Source organism: Nyctereutes procyonoides, unplaced genomic scaffold, assembly GCF_905146905.1.
Source record: "Nyctereutes procyonoides isolate TBG_1078 unplaced genomic scaffold, NYPRO_anot_genome, whole genome shotgun sequence".
Classification (NCBI taxonomy): Eukaryota; Metazoa; Chordata; class Mammalia; order Carnivora; family Canidae; genus Nyctereutes; species Nyctereutes procyonoides.
Window position 1 is genome coordinate 1,579,743 of NW_026575051.1, and position 27,414 is coordinate 1,607,156.

At 49.2% G+C, this 27,414-nt stretch overlaps 2 protein-coding genes across 4 annotated transcripts; both read right to left on the reverse strand.

Moving 5' to 3' along the window:
- Positions 1-5,437: 5,437 nt before the first annotated feature.
- Positions 5,438-15,088, reverse strand: ATF6B (activating transcription factor 6 beta). 3 transcript variants are annotated; one of them, XM_055330649.1, is made up of 18 exons: positions 14,968-15,088; positions 14,521-14,600; positions 14,308-14,386; positions 13,971-14,062; positions 13,148-13,283; positions 10,510-10,595; positions 10,237-10,372; positions 10,014-10,145; positions 9,725-9,858; positions 8,856-9,041; positions 8,633-8,724; positions 8,023-8,202; positions 7,739-7,846; positions 7,522-7,603; positions 7,251-7,321; positions 6,877-6,988; positions 6,653-6,737; positions 5,438-6,144 (listed from the first exon to the last, which is right to left on the reverse strand). In XM_055330649.1, the coding sequence occupies exons 1-18, from the start codon at positions 15,071-15,073 to the stop codon at positions 5,915-5,917; spliced, it is 2,127 nt and encodes a 708-aa protein (XP_055186624.1). In that variant the 5' UTR covers positions 15,074-15,088; the 3' UTR covers positions 5,438-5,914. The 3 variants fall into 3 exon arrangements, with proteins under 3 accessions (XP_055186624.1, XP_055186623.1, XP_055186625.1); XM_055330648.1 differs by having other exon boundaries at positions 14,959-15,087; XM_055330650.1 differs by having other exon boundaries at positions 6,007-6,144; positions 6,653-6,766; positions 14,959-15,087.
- A 705-nt stretch (positions 15,089-15,793) lies between these two features.
- On the reverse strand, positions 15,794-17,381 carry FKBPL (FKBP prolyl isomerase like). The gene is made up of 2 exons (XM_055330307.1): positions 17,203-17,381; positions 15,794-16,939 (listed from the first exon to the last, which is right to left on the reverse strand). Exon 2 carries the CDS (start codon positions 16,862-16,864, stop codon positions 15,818-15,820), a length of 1,047 nt encoding a protein of 348 aa, XP_055186282.1. The 5' UTR covers positions 16,865-16,939; positions 17,203-17,381; the 3' UTR covers positions 15,794-15,817.
- Between the last annotated feature and the right edge of the window lie 10,033 nt (positions 17,382-27,414).

Consider the following 27,414-nt stretch of genomic DNA (forward strand, 5'->3'; position numbering starts at 1 on the left):
GAGCAGGGGGAGGAGAAGGGGAGGACCGGCATGAGGTCAGGGAGGGGAGCGGAGATGGGGCAGGTCCTCCCACTCCTCCAGTCCCTGCCAGGCCCTCCCAACGTCATTGCATGCCCCCTCTCCCCGCCTCCCAGTCTGGGATCACTGAGTCCCACAATACAGTCGACTTGCCCCTGCATCCTTGGGGCATCCCTCCCACATCCTTTCCCCATCGCATTTGGACTCTTCCTTTCCACCCCAATTTTTGCCCAACTTGACATCCCCAAACCTTATGCCATTTCTCTTTTCTCCCCACCATTTGCCCACCTGCTGCTCCTGCTCTCTCACTGGGTTCTCCTCTCTACCAACACCCTTCCACAGTGGCCAGCCCTCTCCCTCCTCCCTCCTTGGCACCTCCTCTCCCACCACTCTGCTCCAGCTGGGATCTTGCCCCACCTACCTGTTGCCCAGCACCCCCTTTCTCTTCCGGCCATTATCTCCTAGCAGTGTGTATGTGTGTGGGGTGGGGGAGGAAACCTCCCTCCCAAGCCCAAATCCCTCCCTGGCATGAGGCCTTCTCTGGAACTCCTTGTCCCCACCCATCCCTCCTGCCTGGTCCTATTGCTCCCAGCTCAGCCTCATCTCTTCTATCTTTTCTACTTGCCCTGTCCCTGTACTGCCTCTCCCCCTCTGTTCTGTTTAGTCCACTACCTGTTTTCATCTTGGGATCACTGGCCCCTTTTCATTCTCTCACCTCAGCAAATTCTAGAGAAATGGCAGATGAGGAGGCTTGGGTACCGGCCAATCAAGGGTTTGGCTGAGCACCAGGATGTAGAAGACTTGGGAAGGAGGTTGGGGTTCAGGGGAGACAGGGAAGAGGAGCCGAAAAATTAGGCAGGAGGTTTAGGAGAGAGGTTTAGGGATGGTGCCAGAGCTAGAAGCAGGAGGCAGATGTGGGGGTGGGCCTGTGAATAGCTGGGCTAAGTCAGTGGAAGGCTGAAAGGTGCGGCAGGGGAGCAGAAGCAGGGGTAAGGAGAGCTGGGAGCTGGGAGAGGAAAGCACTTTGTCCCCAGGCAGAGGCAAGATGACTGACACTAGAAGACAGGACAGCAGAAATACCCCTGTGTGGCCCCATTTTCCCTTGTGCTCACTGTCTTGACCAGGGGCTAAAGAGACTTTTGCCACAGAAGTATCCAGGCTGAGGCATCCCTGCCCCAGGTTTCACAAGGAGAGTTCTTGCTACCCCACTACCAACCTCACCATTGGGGAATAGACTGGCCCAGTCATAGGTGATGGGTGAAAGGGACCTTTGTGTGTCTGAGTCTGTCACTTGGGTTGGAGCATAAGGGTCTGCACCCTAGATTGGATTCCCCTGGTTGCAGGGTGTGTTGATCCTGGGTCAAAGCACACAGGCACATGTGGCTGCCACATGCCCAGTCAGTGACCTCTGGCTGAGGGCAAAAGCTTGCACAGACCCTCGCATGGGTGTCCCCGTGTGTCTGTGTGTCTGTATGTGTGTGTGGCTGTTTTTTTCCTGGCTTTGATGGGGAGGATGAAGTCAGCATCTTGGACGGAACTGGGCTCAGCTTCCTTCCTCTGCCTTGGCCCAAAGCCTCCAGAGCCTGGAGTAGGTAACAATTTCCCTCTGATCTGGGGGGCTGGGGGCCAGGGGAGCACATGAAAGGGTGAGGGAGGGTCTGAAACAGGATTACTTGGGGAGAGCAGACTGCACAGAGGATGGATTTTCCCTTATATCCCCAGGTTTCAGTAATTCTGTCCCATGGTCATAGCCACTGTTTGCCCTATGCATTAATCTTGGTCTTATTATTTACTAAGTATGGTCACCATGAGTATACTTGGCCCAAGGAGAGGCCAGGAGACCCTGGAAATGTGAGAGCTCAAAGAACGGCCACAGGGTGTTTTGGAAGTCCATGGCAAGGGGCAAATGGGACACCAGAGTCTCAGAGAACAGAGGGGGATTGCACAGGGTTACAAGGCATCTGAGGAAGCCACTGGAAGCTCAACAGACAGAATTCCAGGTTTTGAAGTCATCATTGTCTACAATTTGACTTAGCCCCTGGATTTAGGCTCTTGGAGGAGCTCTCATCTCACATATGTTTGCATCTTGTTGGGGAAGTACCAGACCTTGCACAGCACAGGTGCCTAATAAATGCTTGTCACTAAGGAATTGTGAGGGCAGCCCTGGTGGCGCAGCAGTTAGGTGCCACCTGCAGCCTGGGGTATGATCCTGGAGACCCTGGATCGAGTCCCACATTGGGCTCCCTGCATGGAGCCTGCCTCTCTCTGTGTCTATGAATAAATAAATAAAATCTTTAAAAAAAAATAAAATAAAACCTTAAAAAAAAAAAAACTAAGGAATTGTGAGAGGACTGGGTGCGAAAGATGGGGAAAGGGAGTCTGGTAGGAACCCCAGGCGTGGAGGCAGGGAGGCCTAATTGTCAGAGCCAGGCGCCTTCACGAAGGAGGGGTTTCAGGCAGTGAGGAGAAAGGTCGGAGCTGTTGACAGCTGTCCATGTGCTCTGGCTGATCTCAGAATCCTCAGTCCAGGGTCTCGTCTCTGGGCTTCCCTCTTTGCACGAACCTTCTTGTTCCTGTCCTGACCTTAGGAGGATGAGGGATAAAAGGTACAGAGGGAAGGCAAGAAGGGCAATCAAGGGCAAGACCCTGCAGGTGCAGACAGCGAGTGAGGAGAGGCCAGGGGCTGCGGGCCAAGGGAGCAGTCCTAGGGAGGGGGACAAGGCAGTTGTACTGGGCTTCCATTGACAAAACACTCTGCAGCACAGCGCAGGCCTTGGATTCATCTGGCCTTGTGGCTGAGGAAATGGAGGACGGCAGAGGTCAGGTGACCTGTCCACGGAACTTTGCCAGGGGTGAAAGTGGGCCTCCACCCGGGTTTTCCAATTCCCAAGCTTGTATTCTCTCCCCTCCCCCAGGAAGAGCCGTGGAAAGATAGAAGACTCAGGGCAGAAAATCTGGATTTTTGAAACTCTTTTCTGCATCCAGTTATTACACAGATTCAGTAAGAAAAAATCACCAAGTCTAAGCCAGGAGACTCAACGATCCACTATTGAGAAGATGGTGGGGCAGGGGGCTCAGAGAGAAGAGACGGCCTGACACAGGACATGGGAAAGAACCAAGAGCCTGGGGCTGGGAAGGGGCAACAGAGCCACAGAAGGCAGGCTTTGGACCCTTAGGACCTCCTCTGCCGGGAGACACGGGTGTGGGGAGAAGGGAGGAGGGAGGACATTTCTATCTCGTGACAAAAGAAAGTCACACAATTGTTTTGTTCTCTGCTCTGGGGCGGGTGGGCGCCTATATTTACCAGAGGGACTGAGGTTGCTGTGGCAACCACACATCTGGGCCCTGGAATCCAGATGTGCTGTATCCAGAAGCCATAGCAGAACGATGAGGCAAACATTAGGCTCTCCAGGCTCTCCTGGCCCCTACAGCTGGGAATAGGACGGGGGATTGAACAGGGGAAGGGTGGGGGAGGGCCAAAGCAGCAGTTGGGGAGAAGAGAAGAAGTGGACAAAGGGGTGTGAAGAGAACTAGGGAGGGGGTGGCATGAGGAGGGGAGAAGCCAGAGCACAGAGTCAGCAGTAGGAGGATGGAAGAACTGAAGGAACAGAAAAGAGTGAAGCAGCAGGGAGGAAGGGCAAAATACAAAAAGGAGTGAGGAAACAAGGAAGGAGGAATGGAGACTAGAGACCAAAAGAAGAGGTGAGGTTGAATAGAGGAAGTGAGGACTCCTGGCTGGGTGAGGGCAAGGAGAGGCGGAGAGGAATCCAGAGCAAAGAGGCAGAGGCAATGGGTCAGGGATGATAAGAGGAACAAAAGGCTGGATCCAGAGAAAGACTGGGTGAGCCTGGGGGTACAGGAGTGGACAGCAGCCCTGTGCTGAGGTGGCCTAGTGACCTGGGCTGCACGTGGGCCTGGTGGGTGGCAGCCACAGCCAGAGACTCACCTCCCCTTCCCAGCCCTCCCCCCTCCCTCCACGCCCCTCCTGAGCCTTCTGCCACCCCATAACTCAGCCAGCAGTCAGCCGACTGTGCCAGTTCACAGCACAGTGCCAGATGTCCCCTGCCACTTAGCCAGAGGTGCAGCAGGCCCCACCCCAGGGCCCCCAGTCCAAGATGCCAGCACTTGGGAACATCCCTGTGCTGCGGTCAGGAGCGATGTCACCATGGGATGATGGGACGATAGGACGGTGATGCACCCAGTTGGGGTAGGAGTAGAACAGAGGAGAAAGGGGCAATGTAAATGCAGAGACAGGTGTGAGGGACAAGGGACAGGTGTGCCTTTAGTGACATCGTTCATCCTCACACCATCCCTGAGGAGTAGGCAGGAGTATTCCATGCTACTGATGAGGAAACTAAGGCCCAGACTGTGTAAGTTACATATCAAGGACATCCATGGATGAAAGGTAAAGCAGGGAATCAAATTCAGGCGATCTGCTTCCCAAATCCCTGTCCTTGCACTCACTGCCTGAATGAGGCTCAAGGGACGCAAGGACAGGAAGGCCCAGAAGCCAGGGCTGGGCTCCTCCAGAGGGAGGAGGCGCCTAGTTCCTGGGAGCCCTAGTTCCAGGTTGCCATAGTTACTCAGTGTTTTCGCCCCCAAACACAGTAATGGGAAGTGGGGGAGCCTGGCTGGACACGTGAGTTTCTCCCCTCCTCCTTTAGGCCTGGGCTCAAGGCCTGGGCGGCCCCTGTCATCTGGGCATTGAGCCCAGGCTCAGCCCACACCCTCTAGCTGACCCAGGACACTCCTGCAGGGCCAGGCCAGAGGTGCTGCTGGACAGAAGCCACTGACAGGATCCCCCCAGGTGGAGTGAGATTTGGCCCCTCACCCTCTGTCCTATCCCCCTTCCTCCTAATTAGAACCACAGCCTTTCCTGCCAGATCCGTTCCATCCTTTTCTTTCAACTAGGCTCTCAAGTCTCAGTGTCCTCCAGTTTGGGGCTGAGAAGATGTTCCTCAACATCCCCCTTCCCTCCAAACACCACCCCCATCTCCAGTGTGGCCCCTCCTTTCTGGCTTGCAGCCCTCTGGCCCCAGCTCCGCTGTTTGTTCAAGCTGCTCATCCTGGAAATCAAGGGGAGGGAGGGAGAACCTGCTAGAATGCAGGGGGCCCAGGGGGGCTCCTCACCCCACAGGGTGTGGGGCCCCCTGTCTTTCCTGTTTACTCAGACACATTCCAGGGATCTGTATCCTCAAGGCTGTCATGCCATGAGACATCCCACCCTCATCCCCTTGCTAGACAGACATACCCCAGTGTTGTAGGGGTGGGGACAAGGGGATGACATGAGGTCTGGGATCCCATACCCACTCCACCCCTGAGTCGGCTACATCTTCAGTGCTTGATTCTCTGATGTACTGGCCCTACAGAAGCCAATCTCCCCCAAATTCTCCATCATGAGCCAGGAAGGCAGCCACCATTCCTTCAACTCCCTCCAAGTTGTTTATTTAATAATAAAAAAGAAGATCGTACATATACATAAACCTGATCTCCCACCACCACCCATCCTTCACTCCCAGTAACTAGCTCCAAAATGTAAAAATGTCCCTTGTCCCTCCTGGGGACTAAATTCCCACCTCCACCCCCACCCCTCAAATAGAGAAACAAAAGAATAAAGAGTGTGTAGGAGTCCACCCACCCCAAAACTTCATCTCACTCAATACCCTCAAAGAAAGAAGCAGGAACTAGGGGTTCAGAGAAATTAGAGGAGTCTATATTCCAAAAGGGGGTAAGAAGAGAGTTGAACTGCTTCATCTCCAAATAAGTGCTTAACCCCACACCCTGTCTTCCCTTTACCAATTGCCCCAAGCCCGGGGATCTGAGAACTTAGGAAAGCCACACTGGGTTGCGCCACCCACCCCCCCAACCAGCTCTAAGTCAGTGTAAGTTGCAGAGGTCAGGGGTGATTGAGGTAGAAGGGCTGGTGGGAGGCCTGGTGGGCCTGGCCAGCTGCAGAAGCTGGCAAGGGGCCACCTGTAGCATTGCCTGGGGTCGAGGACGGCTGTTTTCGGAGCGAGGGGGGCACTGTGGAGGTCTTGATGTGAATCACCCTGGTGTCCATGACCTCACATTCGATCTGCATCATCTCCTCATAGTCCCCTGGGGCCCCCTGGCCTGACAGGGTCTCTGTGAGAAGGAGAGAGTTAAGGAAGAGCAGAAGGGCAGGCAAACAGAGGAGAAAGGTAGAGGCAGACAGGGATGGAGGGGCAATGGTGAGGAGGCAGATCCACATCCGGAGGTCAATGAGATGGCAGGGATGGAGTTGGTACAGGGAGAGGAGAGGGATGAGAAAAGAAGATGATGTGGATAAATCACAGAGAACACATATGAGGGAGATCGTAGGAGAGAGGACATCAAGAGAAAACAGGAGGTGAGAATCTGGCAGTTCCCAGCCCACCTCCTCTGCCCACACCTACTCAAGGCCCTCACCAACAGATGGCCTACACTCTTGCCTCCTGCACTCTGTCTTCCTCTCCACCCATTTCCCCACTTCTCATCCAGGAGTCTAGCCTCTCTTTGAAATGGCCCACTCCTCTCTCCATTTCCCCCTTAGCTCCTCATGCTGGACCTTCCTAGCAGAACCTTTCACCTCCTCAATTTCAGCCCTCCCCAGCCCCGGCAAGGAGAGAATTACCATTGGGAGCCATGGCAGGCATCACCAGGGACATCTTGGGCCGAGACGTCTTATTGTGGCTGATGGCAGGAAGCAGCAAGTGGTCCTGGGAGACAGAAGGGCCAGGCCAGGAGGCTGGAGGCAAAGATGTGGACAGGTTCCTCCATCCTACTCTAGAGCCTCAGCCTCAAGATAGACTGCTGGAGAACCCAGGGTGACAGGGATGGGGCAGGGGAGGAACTCACCCTTCGGAAAGACACAACATAAAAGGTGTCCTCTCGTCGGTCAATCGCATCCAGGAACTCTGGCTGTGAACGGTCTGGGTGGCGATACAGCTGCAGTTGGCCCACAAAGTCCCTAGCCAAGTGGAGAAACAGGATTTGGGAGGAACTAAGCCCAATGCTCAGGTCCCACTGGGGAAGGTGGGAGAGGATGAGGGAAAAAAGGGAAAAGAGACCCCAACGGATGAGGAAGGCACAATGCCACTGATGGCAATGACAATGGGCACAGGACAGATTCTGGGGGTTTAGCTTTTTTTTTTTTTTTTTTTTTTTTTTTTGGTTTAGCTCTTGAGAGTGAAACCTCCCTTAATAACAGACAAACACCCCCACAGACTCACCTCTCTGGGGGCACCAGGGGTTGGGTGGGGACTGCCTTAACTGGAAGGGACTTCTTCCGTAGCTGAGACTTCTGGAAGGAGAAGTATCTAAGGATGTGAAGAGGGTGAAGGCAAAGGGAAAGAGAGACGGGCCCTGGAAGCTGATGTCACCTCACCCCTCCACTCACCCCAAATGATCCCTCAAACCTCCACAATGAGATGCTAACTCAAAATCCCTAAGACATTTAGTCTTCCAGTGGGCCTTCCTGGAACCAGCCCTAGCCCCTCCTACCTGTCTCTCCTGGGCCCTCTGGGGGATCTTCCGCCGTCCTCTCTGGTGGCGCTGGACCCAGCCGCTCAGCTCATCAGCAAGCCTAGGGAAGCAGAGGCCAAGGCTCCCATCTTCCCTGCTCGCAAGCAGCAGGAAGAAGAGAGGGCAGGGAGAGCTGGTGCTTTAGCACAGCAGGACAGCCAGGCCAGAGAGGATGTGCCCCAGCTGGCAACCGCACCTCAGAGACTCGGTCCGGTTGAAGTGCCGACAGTCAGAGGAGAGGAAGAGCTGGTCCAGGTCTCTCAGGAGCAGCTCCTTGGCACCCCCGGGGAAGGCTGTCAGGTTCCTGGAGTGAGGCAGGAAGGGGGAAATGACCAGAGGCTGACCAGCACCCCTTGACCAGCAGAACAGGCAATGATGGCAGGAGAACTCTGGCTCCCCTCAAAAAGAAAAGGTAACTTTTGGGGAGAAGATACACTTGGCAAAGTGTACTTCCCAAAAGGGAGAGGGCCCTCTCCTCACCTGAAACCTGGTCGGCCCGGTGGGCTGGGATGGAGCTCCTCAGGGCCCAGGGAAGAACCCCTAAGGGGTTCCACTCCCTCAACTGGCTCTTGTGTTGAGAACTCTAGCAAGTGTCTCCGGGGCTGAGGTTCCTCTCTGCTCATCCGAGGAGACAGAGGAGCTGGAGGAGGCTCACTGATGCTGGGGATAAGAAGGACGGAGAGTGAGGGGTTCTGGCTTTATCAAGGGGCCCGCTTAAGATCCTGGGCTCTGCAGACAGCCCATGTGGGTTCCAGTCTACTCCACAAGAGTGAATCTCTTCACATGTAAGATGGGAATGAGAACTATCCCTACCCCCTAAAGCCAGGAAGCATGAGAACTTGGTAAGCGCTTTAAAAGTGACTATTTTCGCCAATATTATTAGCACTATCTGCTCCAGGTGAGGACCTACCACTTGAGAAAAATGATGGAATGAGAAGGGACTGGCTGGATGCATCACTGGTGCTGAGGACACCAGCACTGTCTGTGTGTAAGCAGGATGAAAGGCACTATGCCAATGCATGCCGGCAGGCAGTGGTGAGGGTGGCCTTCACCCTGAAGCTTCGGGGGGGGGGGGGGCGGGGTGTCTTACCTGACAGGTCCAAAGTTGAAGGCAATGAAGAGAAGGAAGACCATGATGCAGACCACCTTCCTGTTTCCAGATCCTAACTTGAGCTCGCTGTTCTAAGGTGCAGAGAAAGGGCAGAGAGAGAGAGAGAGAGAGAGAGAGAGAGAGAGAGAGAGAGAGAGAGAGGCATAAGTCAGCCCAAAGGAGCAGGTATTCCCATTGGCCCCCCAAGGTTGACCGGTCTTACCTCTGCCAGCAGGGCCTCCAGTCGCCGCCGGAGGGCAGCATTCTCCCGGCGGAGCTGCTGGTTGTCCGCCAACACCGCCTGCAGCCGGGCCTCCAGCCCCTGCAAATACTCTTTCTTCTTCCTCCTGGACTGGCAGGCTGACTCCCGGTTTTTGATCATTCGCTGCTGCCGCTTCAGCAGCTTTGCCTAGGGTACCCAGACGGTCGGACAGTCGAACAGTCGAAGAAAGGAACGACAGATGGGTGGGAGAGGGGAACTATATCTCCGATCAGCCACTGCTCACACTGGCCACTCTCCTGCCTTCCTGTCCTCTACCTACTTGGCTGGAGAAGGGCCATCCCTCTCTGCAAAAACATTTCAAGAAAGAGCCTTTCTCTCACCACTCCATCTTTCCTGTTCCTCAGAGCTGGGAGAAGTCAGACTGTAGGAAGAACTTCCTCCATCCTAGCTCCTGGTGGAAACTCCGTTCCTTTCCCTGGTTGGGGGGAGGGGTGTCTTCCTTCCTCTCAATTCTTTTTAAGGGCCCACAGCTTAACTTTGCTATAATTAAAGAACACTTTACCTGGTTTTCTGTTAGGAGCCTCCCTCTACTAACTACCGCCACAGTCACAACTACTGCCTTAGATTTACTGACACCATTCCATTTCTCTGCCTGCAGTGATAGCAAAACTAAGTAAGGATCCTAAAATTATACAGTTTTGATGTTGACATGCAAATATAAGCTGTTATCCACTTGACCTTCAGGATCTTTGTATGTGTTCACTTCCTCACTTTTTGTTCCTTCCTCAATCCACAATTCTCTTTCCCATGACAGACTTCCCTCCTCCCTTCCTATTACTAGCCTTAGCCCCCTCCTCCCCAATACTTACATCCACTTCAGGTGGGCAGGAGTTCCCAGGCATAGGAGCTGGAACAATGCTCTTCCTCTCAGGCCTTGGAGCTGGGGGGGCTGGCCCCTCAGGCTGGACCCGAATAGCACCTTGGATGAGGACAACTGGGGACACTGGGGCAAATGAATAGGAGGAAGTGAGACCTGTAGGTCAGGTGGAATTACAGTATCCACACCCCCACCTGAGCACCCAAAGGTTGGAGCCTCAATGGCTATGAGCTCGCCAAGAAAGTCAATCCAGCCCGGCTCCTTCTCTCCTTCTTCAGTACCTGGGGGTGGCTGGACAAGGGGCTGCAACAGGATGGTGGTGCTGGGAGGCACAGCTCTGGGTGGCATTGGGACGGTGGTTATCACCACAGGTTTGGGCTGCAAGGGTGGCTTCCGGGTGGGCAGGGCTTTGCCTGATGGAAGGGGAAAGGAAGGAAGGAAGGAAGGAATGTCAGACTCAAGGCATCTTGCCAGGGATCCCAAGGTGTCAGGAGGCCCTATTACCTAAGGAGCCATCGGAGGATGGGCCCATGCTGATCTGGACACCTCCAAGTGGGGGGCCTAGGACATCCCGCAGGAGACACCCTTGAGGTGACAGTGACTCTGTCTTCACTTCCAGTACCTCCTCTCCTATAAAAGCCTGTGTTGGGCATTCCAGAAGATATGTGAGTCAGGAGGAATGTCAAGGAGAAGGAGCTGAAAAAGAATGCTTTCATACTTCTGAGAGTCAGAAGGAACTCACCAGAATGTGAGACAGAAAAAACAGTTGATGCTCACCTGATTGGGGGACTCTGCTGAAAGCAGGGAAGCCTCAGAGTTGATGGAGGAGGATGGAGAGACAGGTTCTATCTTGGTCTGGATATCTATGGGATGACAGGAGACAAAATGCTGGATATCAGATAAACACTACAGAAGAGAATTAAGAGAGGGGATAGAAGACATGGTCCTTTCTCTTTTGTACCAGAAAAATAAAGCTGGCCGTAGGCATGCAATCCAGAAGGAGCTAGAGCCATGGGCTGCTGAGTTGCTGGCTCTCTTCTCACCTTCTGACCCAGGACTTTCCCATCTTTTTCCCTGGCTCCTAAAGCCATCATGAGTCTTTATGCTGACAACAGCTAAGTCTGCATTTCTACCTTTGACTGCTCCCCTATGTTCTGATTCCCACTCCCGAGATGCCTGCTGATCATTTCCTTTCTCATGCCCCACCTCGGGGCTCACTGCCTGTCCCTTCACACAAATTCCCTTTCTACTGTCAGCCTCCCAGGCCCCAAATCGCAAATACTCAGTCCTCTGAGCCTTCCTGGCCTCTGTTAAATCCACCTGTGAGGCACAGTGATCACCCCACATGGGCAAAATAAAACTTATCCAAGGGCCAGATTCAGCTCCAAGGTCAACAGTCTGACACTACCTTTGGTCCATACCACTCATTTAGATTCTTAATTATATAATTCCTAAGACTGCTATATTAAAATTTCAACTTCCATTTGTGAATAGTTAGCACAAGCATATGATATAAAACCCCAAAGGATCAAGGGTAATTCAGTGAAGCAGATCTTCTTCCCTTCCTTGTCCACCAGCCACCCAGATCCCTCCTCAGAGGTGACCACTATTTGATTATTAAGCATGTGTTATGACCCTCATGAGACTCTCCAAAAGCAAGGATTATGTCTGATGCTTCCTGTCTATCAAACTGATGGGTGAAGCACAGGCCCTCAAGAGACCTAATTTGTTTAGCGGAGAATCTGACTCTTTAAAGTCACCAACAATCAATTTGCTGTGAAAAGGTTTTCAATCCTCATCTTGTTTATTCTCTTTGTAACTTTTAATAATGCGTGGATATGGTATGTTTGTCTCTCCGGGCCCACTCTGTATCCTTCCCAGCATTGCTCTGAGGCCAGGGAGGAAAACATGAATGGACTGAATCACTGGGCTCCCTTGCCTTACAGCTTCTGGTTGGAGTTCAACCAAAGAGAGGCAGTGACAGGAAACCCTGAAGCCACTTTGCAATCCACACTCAACATGTCCAGCACTGAATTTATCATCGTCCCTGACTGGGGAGCTCTTGCTCTTACCATACCTATCTGCCCTAGCAAGAAACCCAGGCATCTTCTTCAAATCCTATGCAAGAAGTCACTGCAATTCATCCATTCTACTTTACTCTTTCTGTTTCTTTTCGGCATCCACATATCCTACTTGATTAAATGCATTCAGTCCTGCCTTTCCATGTTCCATTCCCCCTACTTGCCACCAGAGTCACCTTTCTAATCATACTGCTCTCCTGCTTGATTCTTCAGAGGCTCCCAACTGTCCACAGGATAAAAGCTAAGAGTCCCTTAGCAGGGTTCCCACCTGGCCCTGCAGCCTCTGCAACTTCTTGCCATTTCCCACTCCCTCCCCACGTCCACTCTCACAAGATCCAAGTTCCCTAGACACACACACACACACACACACACACACACACACACACACACACCAATCCCCATATTCATCTATTCATCTTCTGGCTAATTTCTATATGTCTTTCAAAACTCGGCTCAGGAAACTGTGCCTCCAGAAACACATCCCTGATCCAGCCCCCATCAGGTGAGCTGCCCCTTATGAGCTTTCATGGCACCCTGTGATGTCTATCCTGGAATTCCCACACCTTCAGCAACTGGCATGTGTCTTTTCCCTCCCACCACACTATAGGATTCTTGGGTCAGTGTGGTGCTCATATCTTCGTCTTTGCAACCCCAGCACCCTGTCCAGTATGTGGCATGGAGTAGGTGCTCAGTAAATGTTTACTGTAGGGACACCTGGGTGGCTCAGCAGTTAAGCATCTGCCTTTGGCTCAGGGCGTGATCCCAGGTCCTTGGATGGAGTCCCACATTGGGCTCCCTGCAGGGAGCCTACTTCTCCCTCTGCCTCTCTCTGTGTCTCTCATGAATAAATAAGTTAAAAATCTTTTTAAAAAATGTTTACTTGTAAATTGGTAAGAGGAAATGAACTTGGTAACACTTAAAAGTAGCACAAATAATGTTCATTGTAGAACCTAGGAATTGGGTATATGGTATTTCAGCTCTTTTGTAAGTTTGAAAAACGTTATAATAAAACACCAGGGGGAAAAAGAACATAAAATTCCCTAATCTATCCATACTTTTTTTTTTTTTAAATGCAAAGCAACAGGAAGTTAAATCACACAATAGGATACTAGGGATGAGAAAAAGAAAGGAAAACTATTCCCATCTCTTCAGTGCAGTTTTTGCTGTGGTTTCCTAAAACTCTCCCTCCCCTTCTTGGCCTTTGGTCATCTACCATTTCCTCTCCCCACCTTTTCCTCTGTGTCCTGCATCCTTCCCCCCCCCACACACACACATTCTCTCTCTCTCTCTCTCTGCCTTGGGAAAGCCTGGGGGTGGTGGTAGGCTGTTATTACCTGAGGGGTCATCAGAGGTGGGACCCACATTGATCTGCACAGTTTCAAATGGGGATGTTGGATCATCTCCTAGGAGGCAGAGTGGGGGTGCCAAGGATTCTGTCTTCACAACTAGCACCTCCCCTACACCAAGGGCCTAGGTGAGAGTGAGAGGGAAGGAGACAAAGAAGAAAACAAGAGTTGAGAGCAAGACCAAGAACAAAAGCTTCACAGCTTACTAATTATTTGACATTCTGCTTTGAATGGTGCTGAGCATCTCCCTGAGCTGTCTCTGGTCCCTTGTTTTCTCTATTTTATTCTGGGATGGTCGATGAAGTCTCATTATTTCAAATATCGTCTTAAAGTGAACAACTTGGGCAAGAGCAATTCTAGACTTCTCAGCAGTTAACAACTCTCTTCTTCCCAGCCCCACCACGGCTGGCACATAACTCTGTATATTAAAAAGACTCCCGGCAGCCCAGGTGGCTCAGCAGTTTAGCGCCGCCCTTCGGCTCAGGGCGTGATCCTGGAGACCCGGAATTGAGTCCCACATTGGGCTCCCTGCATGGAGCCTGCTTCTCCCTCTGCCTGTGTCTTTGTCTCTCTCTCTGAGTCTCTCATGAATAAATAAATACAATTTTTAAAAAATAAATAAAAAGACTCCATCTTCACTTCTATACAACCACTGCAGAGACATGTAAAAGAAAGACATTAAAGAAATCTGAAGGCACCACCACTACTCCATGACCTGTAGCACGCAAAATAGTCTCTCAGCACCTATGGGGCAAAGGGAATGGAACACAGTCTCTGCCACAAACAGGAGAAGGTGTCAGATGGCTCTCACCTGGCTGGAGGGCTCAGTGGAAAGATGGGATGATTCGGAGCTGAGGGAGGAAGAGGAGCAGGGGGAGGATGGCTCAGACTTCACCTGAAGATCTGGAAGAAAAGTTGGGGAATAAACAGGAAGCAGAGTATGAGGAGTCCAAAAAGTGTCCAAAGACAAGGCGGTGAGGATCCCCTCCATCAGGGCAAAGGGGAACACATATAAGGGCCCTAAGGAGAGAGGAGTGCACAGGACTTATGAAGAGGAGGTGTGAGGATACAGGGAGTCCCGCAGTTCTTGGGAACCAGTGGAAAGCGAGGGTTTTGGAAGGATGAGCGAGTCACAGAGGATATCTTACCTGGGAAGATAGGCAGGGGGTCCCAAGGTGGTTCAGGGGGACTGACATCCATCCCCAAGTCCAGGGAGCTGCTGCCAAACTGAATAAAGGGGAGCATTAAACGGCAGGAATGTGAAGGCAATGGCTCCAAGAGCTCCGGCCTGGGGCTGAGTCCTGGTTCGGGGGCAATCCCACCCGCCAAAGGTTAGAAAGACAAGGATGGGGGCGCGATACCGGGACATCCTGCTCTGGGCAACGGAAGAGCTGCGTCTGCTCCTCCGCCACATCATCCAGGCCGGTGTACAAGGTGCTGTCTGCGAGAGACAGAGCGTCAAGGGTCGCCCCGTGGCCCAGGCTGCAGCGCCGCACAGCCCCGGGCTAGTCCCTCATTGGCTCGGCTCAGCCAGACCTACCGCCCGCCCACTTGAAACCTGATGCCGCCAAGGAACTCGTCCCTCCGTCCCCCACCCCGAACACCTCGACTTTTCTGCAGGGAACAGAGGTCGTCCCCAACTCCCGCACCCCCCCGGAGCACGACGGGCCCCCCGCTCCGCCCTCCTGCGGGTGATGGAGTCTGTGTTCGCCCGGCCCTCTTCCGTAGACCTCCGCTTCCTCCCTGCGTGCCTCAGGAACACAGCATGACACAACCCCCCTCCCTCCCCGAGGCCTCACTCCGCAGACCCCAGTCCTCTGGGCTCAGCAAGTTGTCCGTGAAAAAACGTGTTGGGTCCGCGATCTCGCTGAGGAGCATCAGTTCCGCCATCTTTCCCTCCCGCCCCCCAACCATGAGACGGTTCCCAAGGCCCGCCTCTCCCCATCATCCACTAATCAGTTGACTCTTAAAAAAAAAAAAAAAAAAAAAAAAAGGCGATGTCCCGGAAGCTCTACCGACCAGTAAGAGAGGAGGGTGCTGAGTACAGGAGGTGGCTGGCCAGGCCGGGCCAATGGGAGCGCGGCGGGAGGACGTCGCTCCCTCGCCCAGGGGACCACACGGCCTGCGCATGCGCCAAGCGGGAGCCACCGCGAGAGTGCCCGGAAGATGTAGTTCCCAGGGCTTAAAGGCCTGCCACCTCCCCCGGTCCTGGAGAAGATATGGATAAACACCCCAAAATGTGGTACACGTACTCATATGACTCCCCCCACTTTTTAAATATGGCTCTTAGGGCAGCCCCGGTGGCGCAGCGGTTTAGCGCCGCCTGCAGCCCGGGGTGTGATCCTGGGGACCCTGGATCGAGTCCCACATCGGGCTTCCTGCATGGAGCCTGCTTCTCCCTCTGCCTGTGTCTCTGCCTCTCTTCGCTCTCTCTGAATGAATAAATAAATAAATCTTTAAAAAAATAAATAAATAAATAAATAAGGCTCTTAATGGTAAAAGAGGGAAAGAGGCGCCCTGAGACCACTGCTACCTCTCCAGGAAGGCAAACGTTGGGAATGGGCCACGAGCTGAAACCCTCCCTCTGGGTCTCCTCAAAATCTCACAGCATAAACCACAATTCACAGGTGCCTGTCACTTTTAAGCTTTAACTTTTAATCAGCCAAACATCTTGCGCAGACCCTGCGCCAGCCCTGCATCTTGTTTCTTCCCCTGAATGATCACTTTCCCCAGCTCCTCCTGGGCTGCGCGGTTTTTTGGGTCTACCGCCAACACCTTCCTGAGGTCAGCAGTTGCTTTGTCAAGGTTCCCAAGGGCAGCCTGGGCAACCCCTCTTCGGTACAAGGCCTTTAAGTGGTCAGGCTCCCGCTCCAGCACTCGGTCACAGCTCTGGGCAGCCAGCTGGGGCTGCCCTAGTAGCAACTGACAGGCAGCCAGGTTGGCGTGTAGAACAGTTCGTTCTGGAGGGCCAGGTGGGGGTAAAGTCAGCAGCAGCCGAAGAGCCCGTCCATAGCATCTGGCAGCCCCTTCAGGGTTCCCAGCTCTAAATAATTCTGTGCCCCTCGTGCGTTCTTTCTTGGCCAGGGCTTCCTTTTCACTGGCCTCCAGCTCCCAGGAGTCCCTGCCCTGAGTGAAGGAGGCCAGGGTGAGCCTGAATGGAGATTCAGGGTGCTCGGAGATCTGAAGCTGTGCCTCCTCACCTTGACACATGGACTCCAAGCATTTCTCTATGAGCTCCCCCCAAGTCCCTTCCCTCCACGGTCCTAACCCCATAGTTATCTCTGTCCAGCCCTCTGGCAGGCCTGACCCAAAAGGAAACCCAAAAGCCAGTACCCGGCAGCAGGAGCCTAGCTTGGGTTTGTCCAAGCCATGGCCGCGGATTATGATCTTCTTAACAAAGCTTCCGTCGGGACAGTACCAGAGATCAGAAGCTGGAAGGGGCTCTGGCATCTCACTGGTTGATCCAGGAGACTTCACTGAGTCTCCTTGAAGTCCAGCAGCCAGTTTTTCAGTCTCTTGAGGTTTCTCTAGAACTCGGCTGGCCAGAGCTGAGCTCACTCTCAGCTCGAGGATTTCAGTAGAACAGTCTTGGGGCTGCTGCCTAATCTCGGTGGTTGACTTAAGGTTTTCCTGGGGGTTCTCTTCCCGTCGTTGTTGCGGTTGAGAGGTGTCCTTGTCTATTAGACTGGCCGGTGGCGTCTCCATTTGGTTGACCGGTTCCTTCCACCAGTGAGTGAACGGTGTTGGTCGGGGTGGGATGGATCAATTTCAGGTCAGCACCTGAAAAGAAAACCCAAAAATGCTAATGGCAGGATTATTTCAATTCCCTTTTCGTCGTCTCCCGTCCTTCGGGGACCCAGGACCCCGAGTCCTCAAGGTCGTTTTTGTTTTTGTTTTTGTTTTCCTCCAAAGATCTCTGTCCGGCTGGAGCGTCCAGTCCTCCGAAGAGCTACTGTAGACCTCCTCCAGAACTATACATTCCACAGACCCCTGCGGTTCGGGTCACCGCCCAGCTACGGACACCCGGCAGAGCCAAAAACTACCTGGGCGGCCGGAACGCCTGGCCTGGTAGCAAGAGCCAGACCATCTGAATCACGTCTTCTTTCGGAGCCAAGTGCTTTGAGTACTATCATGGGAGTCTTGCTCCAGGCGGAGAGGACGGTCGAGGGCCAGGAGCACCTGGGGACAAGGACAGCTAGCGCTGGAGCCCGCCAGGCTGCGAGTCGAATCCTATTCCCGGCAGCCAATCCGGAGGACTGAGAGGCCTGGTGGGCCCGCCTTTTGGACGTGACGTCATTTCCCCCGCAACCGGAAGCTCCAGGCCTTAGCAACCGATCTTGGCCGAATCAAACCGAGCTTGGCTAGGTCCGACTGGCCCGATTATTGAGACTGGAAGCCTGAAGACTGGGCAACTGGGGTCCCTAGGGGGAGTGAGGGAACGCGCAGCTGGAGGCGAAGGAGAGCGGTAGCGGCCCTTTTGTCTGAGGCCTCAGGCCCACCTGTGCTGTTCTCCTTCCTCCCGGTGTTCGAGCTCCGAGCCAGAGCCGCGCAGCCCGCTCCTTCACCCGTTCAGCGCAAGGTGCTGCCAGAGAAATCCTCAAGCTTCTTTCCTCCAACTGCCTATCTTCCTTTGTGGGGTCACCTGAAGCTTCTCTTCCCTCGTACTCATTCATTGCCTTTCAAGTCTTTTTCCTCGGAAATATTAGTGCCTTTCAGATCTTCTTGTGCATGCATATCACCGGGGGAACCTGTTAAATCTCAGGACTTGATTTAGGAAAGGTGGGGTGATGCAGGATTCTGCATTTCATTTCTCCTTTTCTTTTCTTTCTTTTCTTTTTCAAGATTTTATTTATTCATGACACACACACACACACACACACACACACACAGAGGCAGACATACAGGCAGAAGGAGAAGCAGGCTCCTCGCAGGGAACCCGGGACCCAGATCACGCCCTGAGCAGAAACCAGACCCCAACCACTGAGCCACCCAGGCGCCCCTCTTTTTTTCTTTTTTAAAAAGATTGTATTTATTTGAGAGAGAAAGAGCACAAGCAGGAGGAGGGGCGGAAGGAGGGAGAGAAGCAGGCTCCCCTTTGAGCAGGGAGCCGGTCTTAGGGCTCCATCCCAGGACCCTGAGATGGCCCGAGCCAAAGGCAGATGCTTGCTTAATGGTCTGAGCCACCCAGGCGCCCCTTTCTTTTTTCTTTTCTTCTTTCTTTCGTAAACTAAAGTCTGCTTTATTCAGATTTCTTACTTTTTGCCCAGTGACTTTTTTCTGTCCCAGGATCTTACCGAGGATACCACATGCCCTTTAACCATATTTCCTTAGCTCCTCTTCGCTTTGAGTTTTCTCTGCCCCATTTTTCACCCTGTTTTGAACTACTTTTCAAGAGATGCTCTTTAACTCAAAACAATTTTTGAGGGGGTGGGTGGGTGGGGGACTCCTGGGTGGCTCAGTGGTTGAGCATCTGCCTTTGGCTCAGGGCCTGATCCCAGGTCCTGGGATCAAGTTCTGCATCTGGCTCCCCAAAGGGAGCCTGCTTCCCTCTCTGCCTAAGTCTCTGCCTCTCTCTGTGTGTCTCTCATAAATAAGTAAATAAAATCTAAAGAAAAAACCCAACAATTAAAAAAAATATTTAAATTCAATTTAGTTAACAGTTACATTAGTATTATTGTTCAAGGGTAGAATTGATTGATTCATCAGTTGCATATAACACCCAGTGCTCATGACATCATGTGCCCTCCTTAAGCCCATCACCAAGTTACCCCATCCCCCACCTACCTCCCCTCCAGCAATACTCAGTTAAGAATCTCTTATGGTTTGCCTCCTTTGTTTTCTTTCTTTCTTTTTTTTTTTTTTAAGATTTTATTTATTTATTCATGAGAGACAGAGAGAGAGGCAGAGACACAGGCAGAGGGAGAAGCAGGCTCCATGCTGGGAGCTTGATGTAGGCCTGATCCCGGGTCTCCAGGATCACACCCCCCGCTGAAGGCGGTGCTAAACCTCTGAGCCACCGGGGCTGCCCACCTCCTTTGTTTTCATATTATTTTTCCTTCCTTTCCTCTATGTTCTTCTGTTTTGTTTCTTAAGTTCTACATGAGTGAAATCATGTATGTCTTTCTCTGGCTGAACTATTTCATTTAGCATAATACCCTGTAGTTCCATCCACATAGTTGCAAATGGCAAGATTTCACTCTTTCTGATGCTGAATAATATTCCATCGTGTGTGTGTGTGTGTGTGTGTGTGTGTGTGTATACCACCTCTTCTTTATCTATTCATCTGTCAGTGGACACCTAGGTTTTTTCTATATTTTCTATTGTGGACATTGATGCTCTAAACATTGGGATGCATGTGTCCCTTTGATTCACTATGTTTGTGCCCTTTGAATAAATATCCGTAGTGCAATTGCTGGGTCATAGGGTAGCTGTATTTTTAACTTTTTGAGGAACTTCCACACTGTCTTCCAGAGTGGCTGCATCAGCTTGCATTCCCACCAACAGTGTGAGAAGGTTCCCCTTTCTCTGCATCTTTGCCAACATCTGTCATTTCCTGGCTTATTAATTGTAGCCATTCTGACTGGTGTGAGGTGGTATCTCACTTTGGTTTTGAGTTGTATTTCCCTGATGCTGAGTGATGCTGAGCATTTTTCCATGGGTCTGTTGGGCATCTGTATGTCTTCTTTGAAGAAATGTCTGTTCGTGTCTTCTGCCCATTTCTTTTTTTTTTTTAAGACTTTACTTATTTATTTATTCATGAGAGACACAGAGAGAGAGGCAGAGACACAGGCAGAGGGAGAAGCAGGCTCCATGCAGGGAGCCCAATGTGGACTCGATTCCGGGACCCCAGGATCAGGCCCTGGGCCAAAGGCAGATGCTCAACCACTGAGACACCCAGGCATCCCTCTTCTGCCCATTTCTTGACTGGATTATTTGTTCTATGTGTGTTGAGTTTGATATGTTTTTTATAGATCTTGGACACTAGCCCTTTATGTGATAAGACATTTGCAAATATCTTCTCCCATTCTGTTGTCTTAGTTTTGTCAACTGTTTCCTTTGCTGTGCAAGAGCTTTTTATTTTGATGAAGCCCCAATCATTCATTTTTGCTGATTCTGTATTTCTAACAAGCTCTTGGGTGGTGATGCTGCCGATCCATGAACCACGCTTTGAATAGTATGATTCTAGAATACCTGTGCCCCTTCAGTTTGTACTATATTTTGCCTCTATAACTGGTTAAACCTGTTCCATTGGGTGTGTCAGTGGAAAACTGGTCCTGCTCCTCCTAATAAAAGATGTAGGTCCCTTTTATTATTCAACCTTGCTTGACCAGCTCTGAGCATGGGCAGGGCCACCACAGCTCTTCAGGGAAGGAGAATTCAGTTCTCAGTACCTCATTTTGGCTCCTTCCTCAGTCTGCTCTCTAATAACCTGCCATTGTGCCTCTGACTATAAGGACCATCCCAGGACAGCCAGAAGGAGAGATAGTTTCATCAGTAGGCACAGAATTGTGTCAAAACACTTCTCTCTCTGTTTTGTATTGAGACTCAAGTCACTAACCTAGACTTCTCAAGTTTTATTTCTGGGTTCTGTGTCAGAATAACCTTAGTCCACTGCCACCTCTTCCCCTATGGCTAAATATTCTGATTTTTGTATTCCCTGGGCTCCTGTTGAAAATTAATCCACCTTTTCTCCCTCCCTTTTTCTCTTTCTAATTTAAAGGATTTTTGGAAAAGGCAGGACATCTAGAATGAGTCACGAAAAGTTTGATTACACCGTAATCCCTGGACAAAGTTGGCTGATTTGTATTGTGTGCCTTAACTGAGAGGGCCACTCTGGTGACCCTTCAAAGATCAACTTCTCTCATTTAAAAGAAACTGTAGTGTCCTACAAATGTATTGTTTTGTAATGTTCTCTTATTTTGTGTGTCGATTTCAGTTCTGACGGACTCTACAAGGCAGAGGCCTTGTCTCTATTTCTTTTGTGTCATCTCCTTCATTCATTCATTCAACAAGTACTTATGAGCACCTGCTATGTTCCAGGCAGCATGCTAGGAAATGGGGATACATAAATGAATGAGACTGACACAGTCTCTGCTTTCATGGAACTTCTAGTCTGGCCAAGGGAATACTAATTACAGTGGCATGAAGAAGGGTGAGATGCTATGAGAGTGGATGAAGGATTAGGAGACATTTTTGCTGCCAAAGAATGAATCAGAACTGAATCTCAATTCTATATAGACCCCATAGAAAACTATTCAATTAAGTGGTTGACTTTGTTTCTTCAGGTGATCCCTTGTCACCACTGTGACTATAAAAATACACATCAGGCTCCCGGCATGGAACCTGCTTCTCCCTCCTCCTGTGTCTCTGCCTCTCTCTCTCTCTCTCTCTATGTCTATCATGAATGAATGAATGAATGAATAAATAAATAAATAAATAAATAAATAAATAAATAAATAAATAAATAAAGGGATCCCTGGGTGGCTCAGCGGTTTAGCGCCTGCCTTTGGCCCAGGGCACGATCCTGGAGTCCCAAGATCAAGTCTCACGTCGGGCTCCCAGCATGGAGCCTGCTTCTCCCTCCTCCTGTGTCTCTGCCTCTCTCTCTCCGTCTATCATGAGTAAATAAATAATTTTTTAAAAAATTAGAAAAAAATACAAACAGAAGCACATAAACTCCTAAAAAATCCAAATTATCCAAAATGAAAATATCTCTATTTTTTAAATAAAATTTGAACTTCATCAAAATGAAAATACAGATTTTAAGTTTTATGAAGGAGGGCTCAGAATCCTCAGAGGAGAAATCCATGAATCTTTTGCTTCCCCCAGATCTTAGCATGAAGAGTAGGAAAGGACCAAGATATGAAGACAAATAAATGGGGAAGAGCACAGGTTCTTCCACAAAAATGTTGCTGCATGAATATTAACTGATTCACCTCTTGCTCTCTTCTGGTTCCTTGCCCTGGAAGCCTCGTTATGCTGGGGCTCAGCTCTCTAGGGATAGTCACCAAGGAGTCAGGAAGAAGCAGAGAAATAAACTGGGAGATTATATCCCCAGGCCTAACTAGGGAACCTGGGATCTGAGAAGGACACAAAAAGAGGATGACAAGTGAAAATTTGCTTACCTATTGGGGTAGAAGCTTGGACTGCAGAGTGAGGAAGGAGCAATGTTTCTCTCCTTTCTCTTTCCCCTAAAGATTTGACAATGAACTGGAAGAAGAGCAGCCTTGAGGGGAAGAGCTGAAAAGGAACATTCTTCTCCAAGTGACTAGATTCAATCCAAACCTACCACGAGTGTCCTCTATTCTCTCTCTTCTTTTGGTGTTTCAAGGACTAACCTTACCGACACCTAATTGTATGGATGCTGTGGGATTTCCCCTGCCTCAGGTTAGAGGGATGGGGGGTGGGTAGCAGCACACAGCAACCTCTGGAAAGAAAGTGAGATTAAGAAAGAGTCTGTGTTAAGAAAGTCAAAGTCAAAGGGACATCTGGGAGAATGGAAGGACTTCGGGGATGGACTGTCACTTCTGCAATCTGTGATTATGGACAATAAACCCTATTCTGGAACAATTCTCCATCTAAGTCATAGGGTGCATTTAATGCCTTGTTGAAGATTGTTCTCAGGGAAATACCCATATATGACAAATTTCTGAGGATTAACCTATAAATAATTGTTTTTAAATCCTATCTGGAGTCACTTCCATCTGCCCATCTTCTTTCACCTCCTTCCAAGGTGGCTCAGAGGATCTGGCCATATTCTGCTACTCTCCTTGCCTTATCCTTTAAGGGCATTGTTTATGTTGGTTTCTAATTGAAGTATTGAAGTTGACACACAATGTTACATTAGTTTCAGGCGCGTGATGTAATGATTGGACAAGTCCATACGTTATGCCATGCTCACCACAAGTGAAAAAGACATCTGTCACCCATACAATACTATTACAATACCATTGACCATATCCACTATGCTGTACCTTTTATCCCTGTGACTTATTCATTCCATAACTGGAAGCCAGTATTCCTCCCTCTCTTTCACACACTTTGCCAAACCCCCTGCCTCCCACTTCTCTGGCAACTATCAGTTTGCTCTCTATATTTATGGGTCTGTTTCTGCTCCATGGGGGCATTGTTTTGCCTTCATCAAAGATCTAAACTTATAGTAGAAGCCTAGAAGAGGTTCAGGAGCTGGTGCAAGATAATTTGTGAGCTGGTGGTTGTTCCCTGTTGTCTCCACACACACAAAGCATGTGACATCTGCCCTCCAAATGGAAAACCCAAAAGACTCCCCAAAATTTCTGGAGCTCATACAGGAATTCAGCAAAGTGGCAAGATATAAAATCAATGCACAGAAATCAGTTGCATTTCCATATGCCAACAATGAGACAGAAGACTGAGAAATTAAGGAGTAGATCCCATTTACAATTGCACCAAAACCCATAAGATACCCAGGAATAAACCTAACCAAAGAGGAAAAGTATCTGTACTCAGAAAAATAAAGAACACTCATGAAAAAATTGAGGAAGATGAGACGCCTGGGTGGCTCAGCTGTTGAGCCTCTGCCTTTGGCTCAGGGCATAATCCCAGGATCTGGGATCCAGTCCCATATTGGGCTCCCTGTGGGGAGTGTGCTTCTCCCTCTGCCTGTGTCTCTACCTCTCTTTCTCTCTGCCTCTCATGAATAAATAAATCTTTTTTAAAAATTGAGGAAGACACAAAGAAATCGAAAGATGTTCCATGCTCATGGATTGAAAGTACAAATATTGTTAACATGTCTATGCTACCTGCAGCAATCTATACATTCAATGCAATCCCCATCAAAATACCATCAGCTTTTTTTCACAGAGCTGGAATAAGTAATCCTACAATTTGTATGGAACCAGAAACCAGAACAATTTGTATTCCCTGAATAGCCAGAGGAATGTTGAAAAAGAAAACCAAAGCTTGTAGTATCACAATTCCAGACTTCAAGCTCTATTACAAAGCTGTAATCATCAAGATGGTATGATACTGGCACAAAAACACATAGGTCAATAGAACACAATAGAGAAATGGACCCTCAACTCTATGGTTAACTAATCTTTGACAAAGCAGGAAAAAATATCTAATGGGAAAGACAGTCTCGGGGCAGCTGGGATGGCTTTAGCACCGTCTTCAGCCCAGGGCTTGATCCTGGGGACCTGGGATCGAGTTCCACTTTGGGCTCCCTGCATGGAGCCTGCTTCTCCCTCTGCCATCTCTCTCTCTCTCTCTGTGTGTGTGTGTCTCTGTCTCTGTGTGTCTCTCATGAATAAATAAAATCTTTAAAAAAAGGAAAAGACAGTCTCTTCAATAAATGGTGTTGGGAAAAATTGGACAGCCACATGCAGAAGAATGAAACTGAACCATTTTCTTAGAATACACACAAACACACAAAAACAGACTCAAAATGGATGAAAGACCTAATGTGACAGGAATCCATCAAAATCCTAGAGGAGAACACAGGCAGCAACCTCTGTGACCTCAGCCATAGCAACTTCTTGCTAGACATCTCCAAAGGTAAGTGAAACAAAGGCAAAAATGAACTACTGAGACTTCATATAAAAAGCTTTTTGCACAGTAAAGGAAATAGTCAACAAAATCAAAAAACAACCTACAGAATGGAAGAAGATATTTGCAAATGTCTTATCACATAAAGGGCTAGTATTCAAGATTTATAAAAACTTATCAAACTCAACACTCAAAGAGATAAAGAATCCAGTCAAGAAATGGACAGAAGACACGAAAAGACATTTCTTCAAAGAAGACATACAGATGCCCAACAGACCCATGGAAAAATGCTCAGCATCACTCAGCATCAGGGAAATACAACTCAAAACCAAAGTGAGATACCACCTCACACCAGTCAGAATGGCTACAATTAATAAGCCAGGAAATGACAGATGTTGGCAAAGATGCAGAGAAAGGGGAACCTTCTCACACTGTCGGTGGGAATGCAAGCTGGAAGACGGTATGGAGGTTCCTCAAAAAGTTAAAAATAGACCTACGCTGTGACCCAACAATTACACTACTGGGTATTTACCCCAAAGATAAAATGTAGTAATCTGAAGGGCCACTTGTACCCCAATGTTTATAGCAGCAATAGACAAACTATGGACAGAGCTCAAATGTCCATCAACAGACAATGGATAAAGAAGAAGAGGTGGTGTGTGTGTGTGTGTGTGTGTGTATAAAATGGACTACTACTCAGCCATCAGAAAAATGAAATCTTCACATTTGCAAAGATGTGGATGGAACTAGAGGATATTATGCTAAGTGAAATAAGTCAATTAGAGAAAGACAATTATCCTATGATGTCACTCATATGTGGAATTTAAGAAATAAAACAGGATCATAGGAGAAGAGAGGAAAAAGTAAAACAAGATGAAATCAAAGATGGAGACAAACCATAGGAGATTCTTAATCATAAGAAACAAACTGAGGGTTGCTGGAGGGGAGGTGGGTGGGGGATGGGGTAACTGGATGATGAACATTAAGGAGGACACTTGATGTAATGAGCACTGGGTGTTATATAAGATTGATGAATCACTGACCCCTACCTCTGAAACCAATAATGTTATATGTTAATTAATTAAATTTAAATAGAATTAAATAGAGACCCTGGGTGGCTCAGCTGTTGGGCCTGGGCATGATCCTTTGGCTTAGGGCATGATCCTGGAGTCCCAGGATTGAGTCCCACATTGGAAACCCCGCAAGGAGCCTGCTTCTCCCTCTGCCTCTGTCTCTGCCTCTCTCTCTCTCTCTCTCTCTGTCTCTCATGAATAAATAAATAAAATCTTAAAAAAAAAGTAAAATTAAATAACACATAAATAAAAATAAAACTTAAAAAATTAGAGAAAATGTTAAAAAAAGACTGGCAAATCACTGATCTCTACCTCTGAAACTAATAATACAATATATATTAATTGAATTTAAATAAAAAATAAAAATAAATAAAAATTTATTAAGAGGGTAGATATCATATTAAATGTTCTTAGCACAATAAAGTCAATTAAAAAAAATAGGGGTGCCTATGTGGCTTAGTGGGTTAAGTGTCTGCCCTCTGCTCAGGTCATGATCCCAGGGTCCTGGAATCGAGCCCCATGTCAGGCTTCATGCTCAGCCGGGAGTCTGCTTCTCCCCTCTGCTCCTGCCCTGACTCGTGTGCTCTCTCTCTCTCTCTCAAATAAATAAATCAAATCTTAAAAAAAAAAAAAAAAAAAAAAAAAAAGGAGGGCAGCCCCGGTGGCGCAGCGGTTTAGTGCTGCCTGCAGCCCAGGGCGTGATCCTGGAGACCCTGGATCGAGTCCCACGTCGGGCCCTCTGCATGGAGCCTGCTTCTCCCTCTGCCTGTGTCTCTGCCTCTCTCTCTCTCTCTGTGTCTCTATGAATGAATAAATAAAATCTTAAAAAAAAAAAGGAAAGAAAGAAATGAGTGAAGTAAGATTCTTATTCATTCAATAATCTTTACAGGTTACTTACTTTACCGGTTACTCAGAATTTGTCAATGAAACATGGAGATAAAAAAAAAAAAGAAACATGGAGATAAATATAGGATCCCCACCAGTAGTCTGATAAGGTAAGGTGTCATAGTTAACAAAAGCTCCAGATGCAAGGGCAAAAGTGATAAGTGGCAAGGAAGTTACTTCCCACTGGTGCTAATCTGAAAAGTCCAGAGTCCAGAGGGTTGAGCCTTGGATCATGGCCATAATTTTGACCTAAAGAGATTGAAAGGATTTCTTGCAGGTGAAGGAAGCAAGGCAGAAGAGGTAAGGAAATGAAAGCCACTTTACATTCAGTATCATTCATTTCTGGCTTGTCAATCTCAGCTTTCTCAGAGTATTTCAATACCGCTTACAGGCTGCCCTGTCACCAGGATCAAGCTGGTTAGAATTTTTTTTATACCCTCATATCCCTGTGCATTCCATACTTACCACATGGAACCATATGCTGCACTTACTCTCTGCCATTTATCATCAGCATGAAAGACAAAAATTCCAGCTTTCCAAGGCTAAATAAATTTTCCCTTCTGTTTAGTTTTGGTGGTTTCTGTGGTTTTAGTTCTGCTGGGATGTATGTCAAAATTATTCCTCCCTCCTCTTTGCTCCCAAAGCATTTTTGCTTATATATCCCTTATAGGCAGGGTTTTCAGGCAGAATGAAGGTGTGAAAGGCAGACTTTTCCACAGTGAAATATTTAATACAAGAGCTGCTCTTTTCTGAATCTTGACCATGCATTAT

What these genes read in the sequence shown, in the direction of transcription:
- FKBPL (XM_055330307.1), bottom strand. Translation starts at nt 16,864, where the DNA reads ATGGAGACGCCACCGGCCAGTCTAATAGACAAGGACACCTCTCAACCG.
- ATF6B (XM_055330648.1), bottom strand. Translation starts at nt 15,073, where the DNA reads ATGGTTGGGGGGCGGGAGGGAAAGATGGCGGAACTGATGCTCCTCAGC. An exon ending in CCCCCTGCCTATCTTCCCAG is followed by an intron (nt 14,063 to 14,307) that starts GTAAGATATCCT and finishes CTTTTCTTCCAG; the next exon opens with ATCTTCAGGTGAAGTCTGAG. An exon ending in TTCAACTTTGGACCTGTCAG is followed by an intron (nt 8,203 to 8,632) that starts GTAAGACACCCC and finishes TCTTATCCCCAG; the next exon opens with CATCAGTGAGCCTCCTCCAG.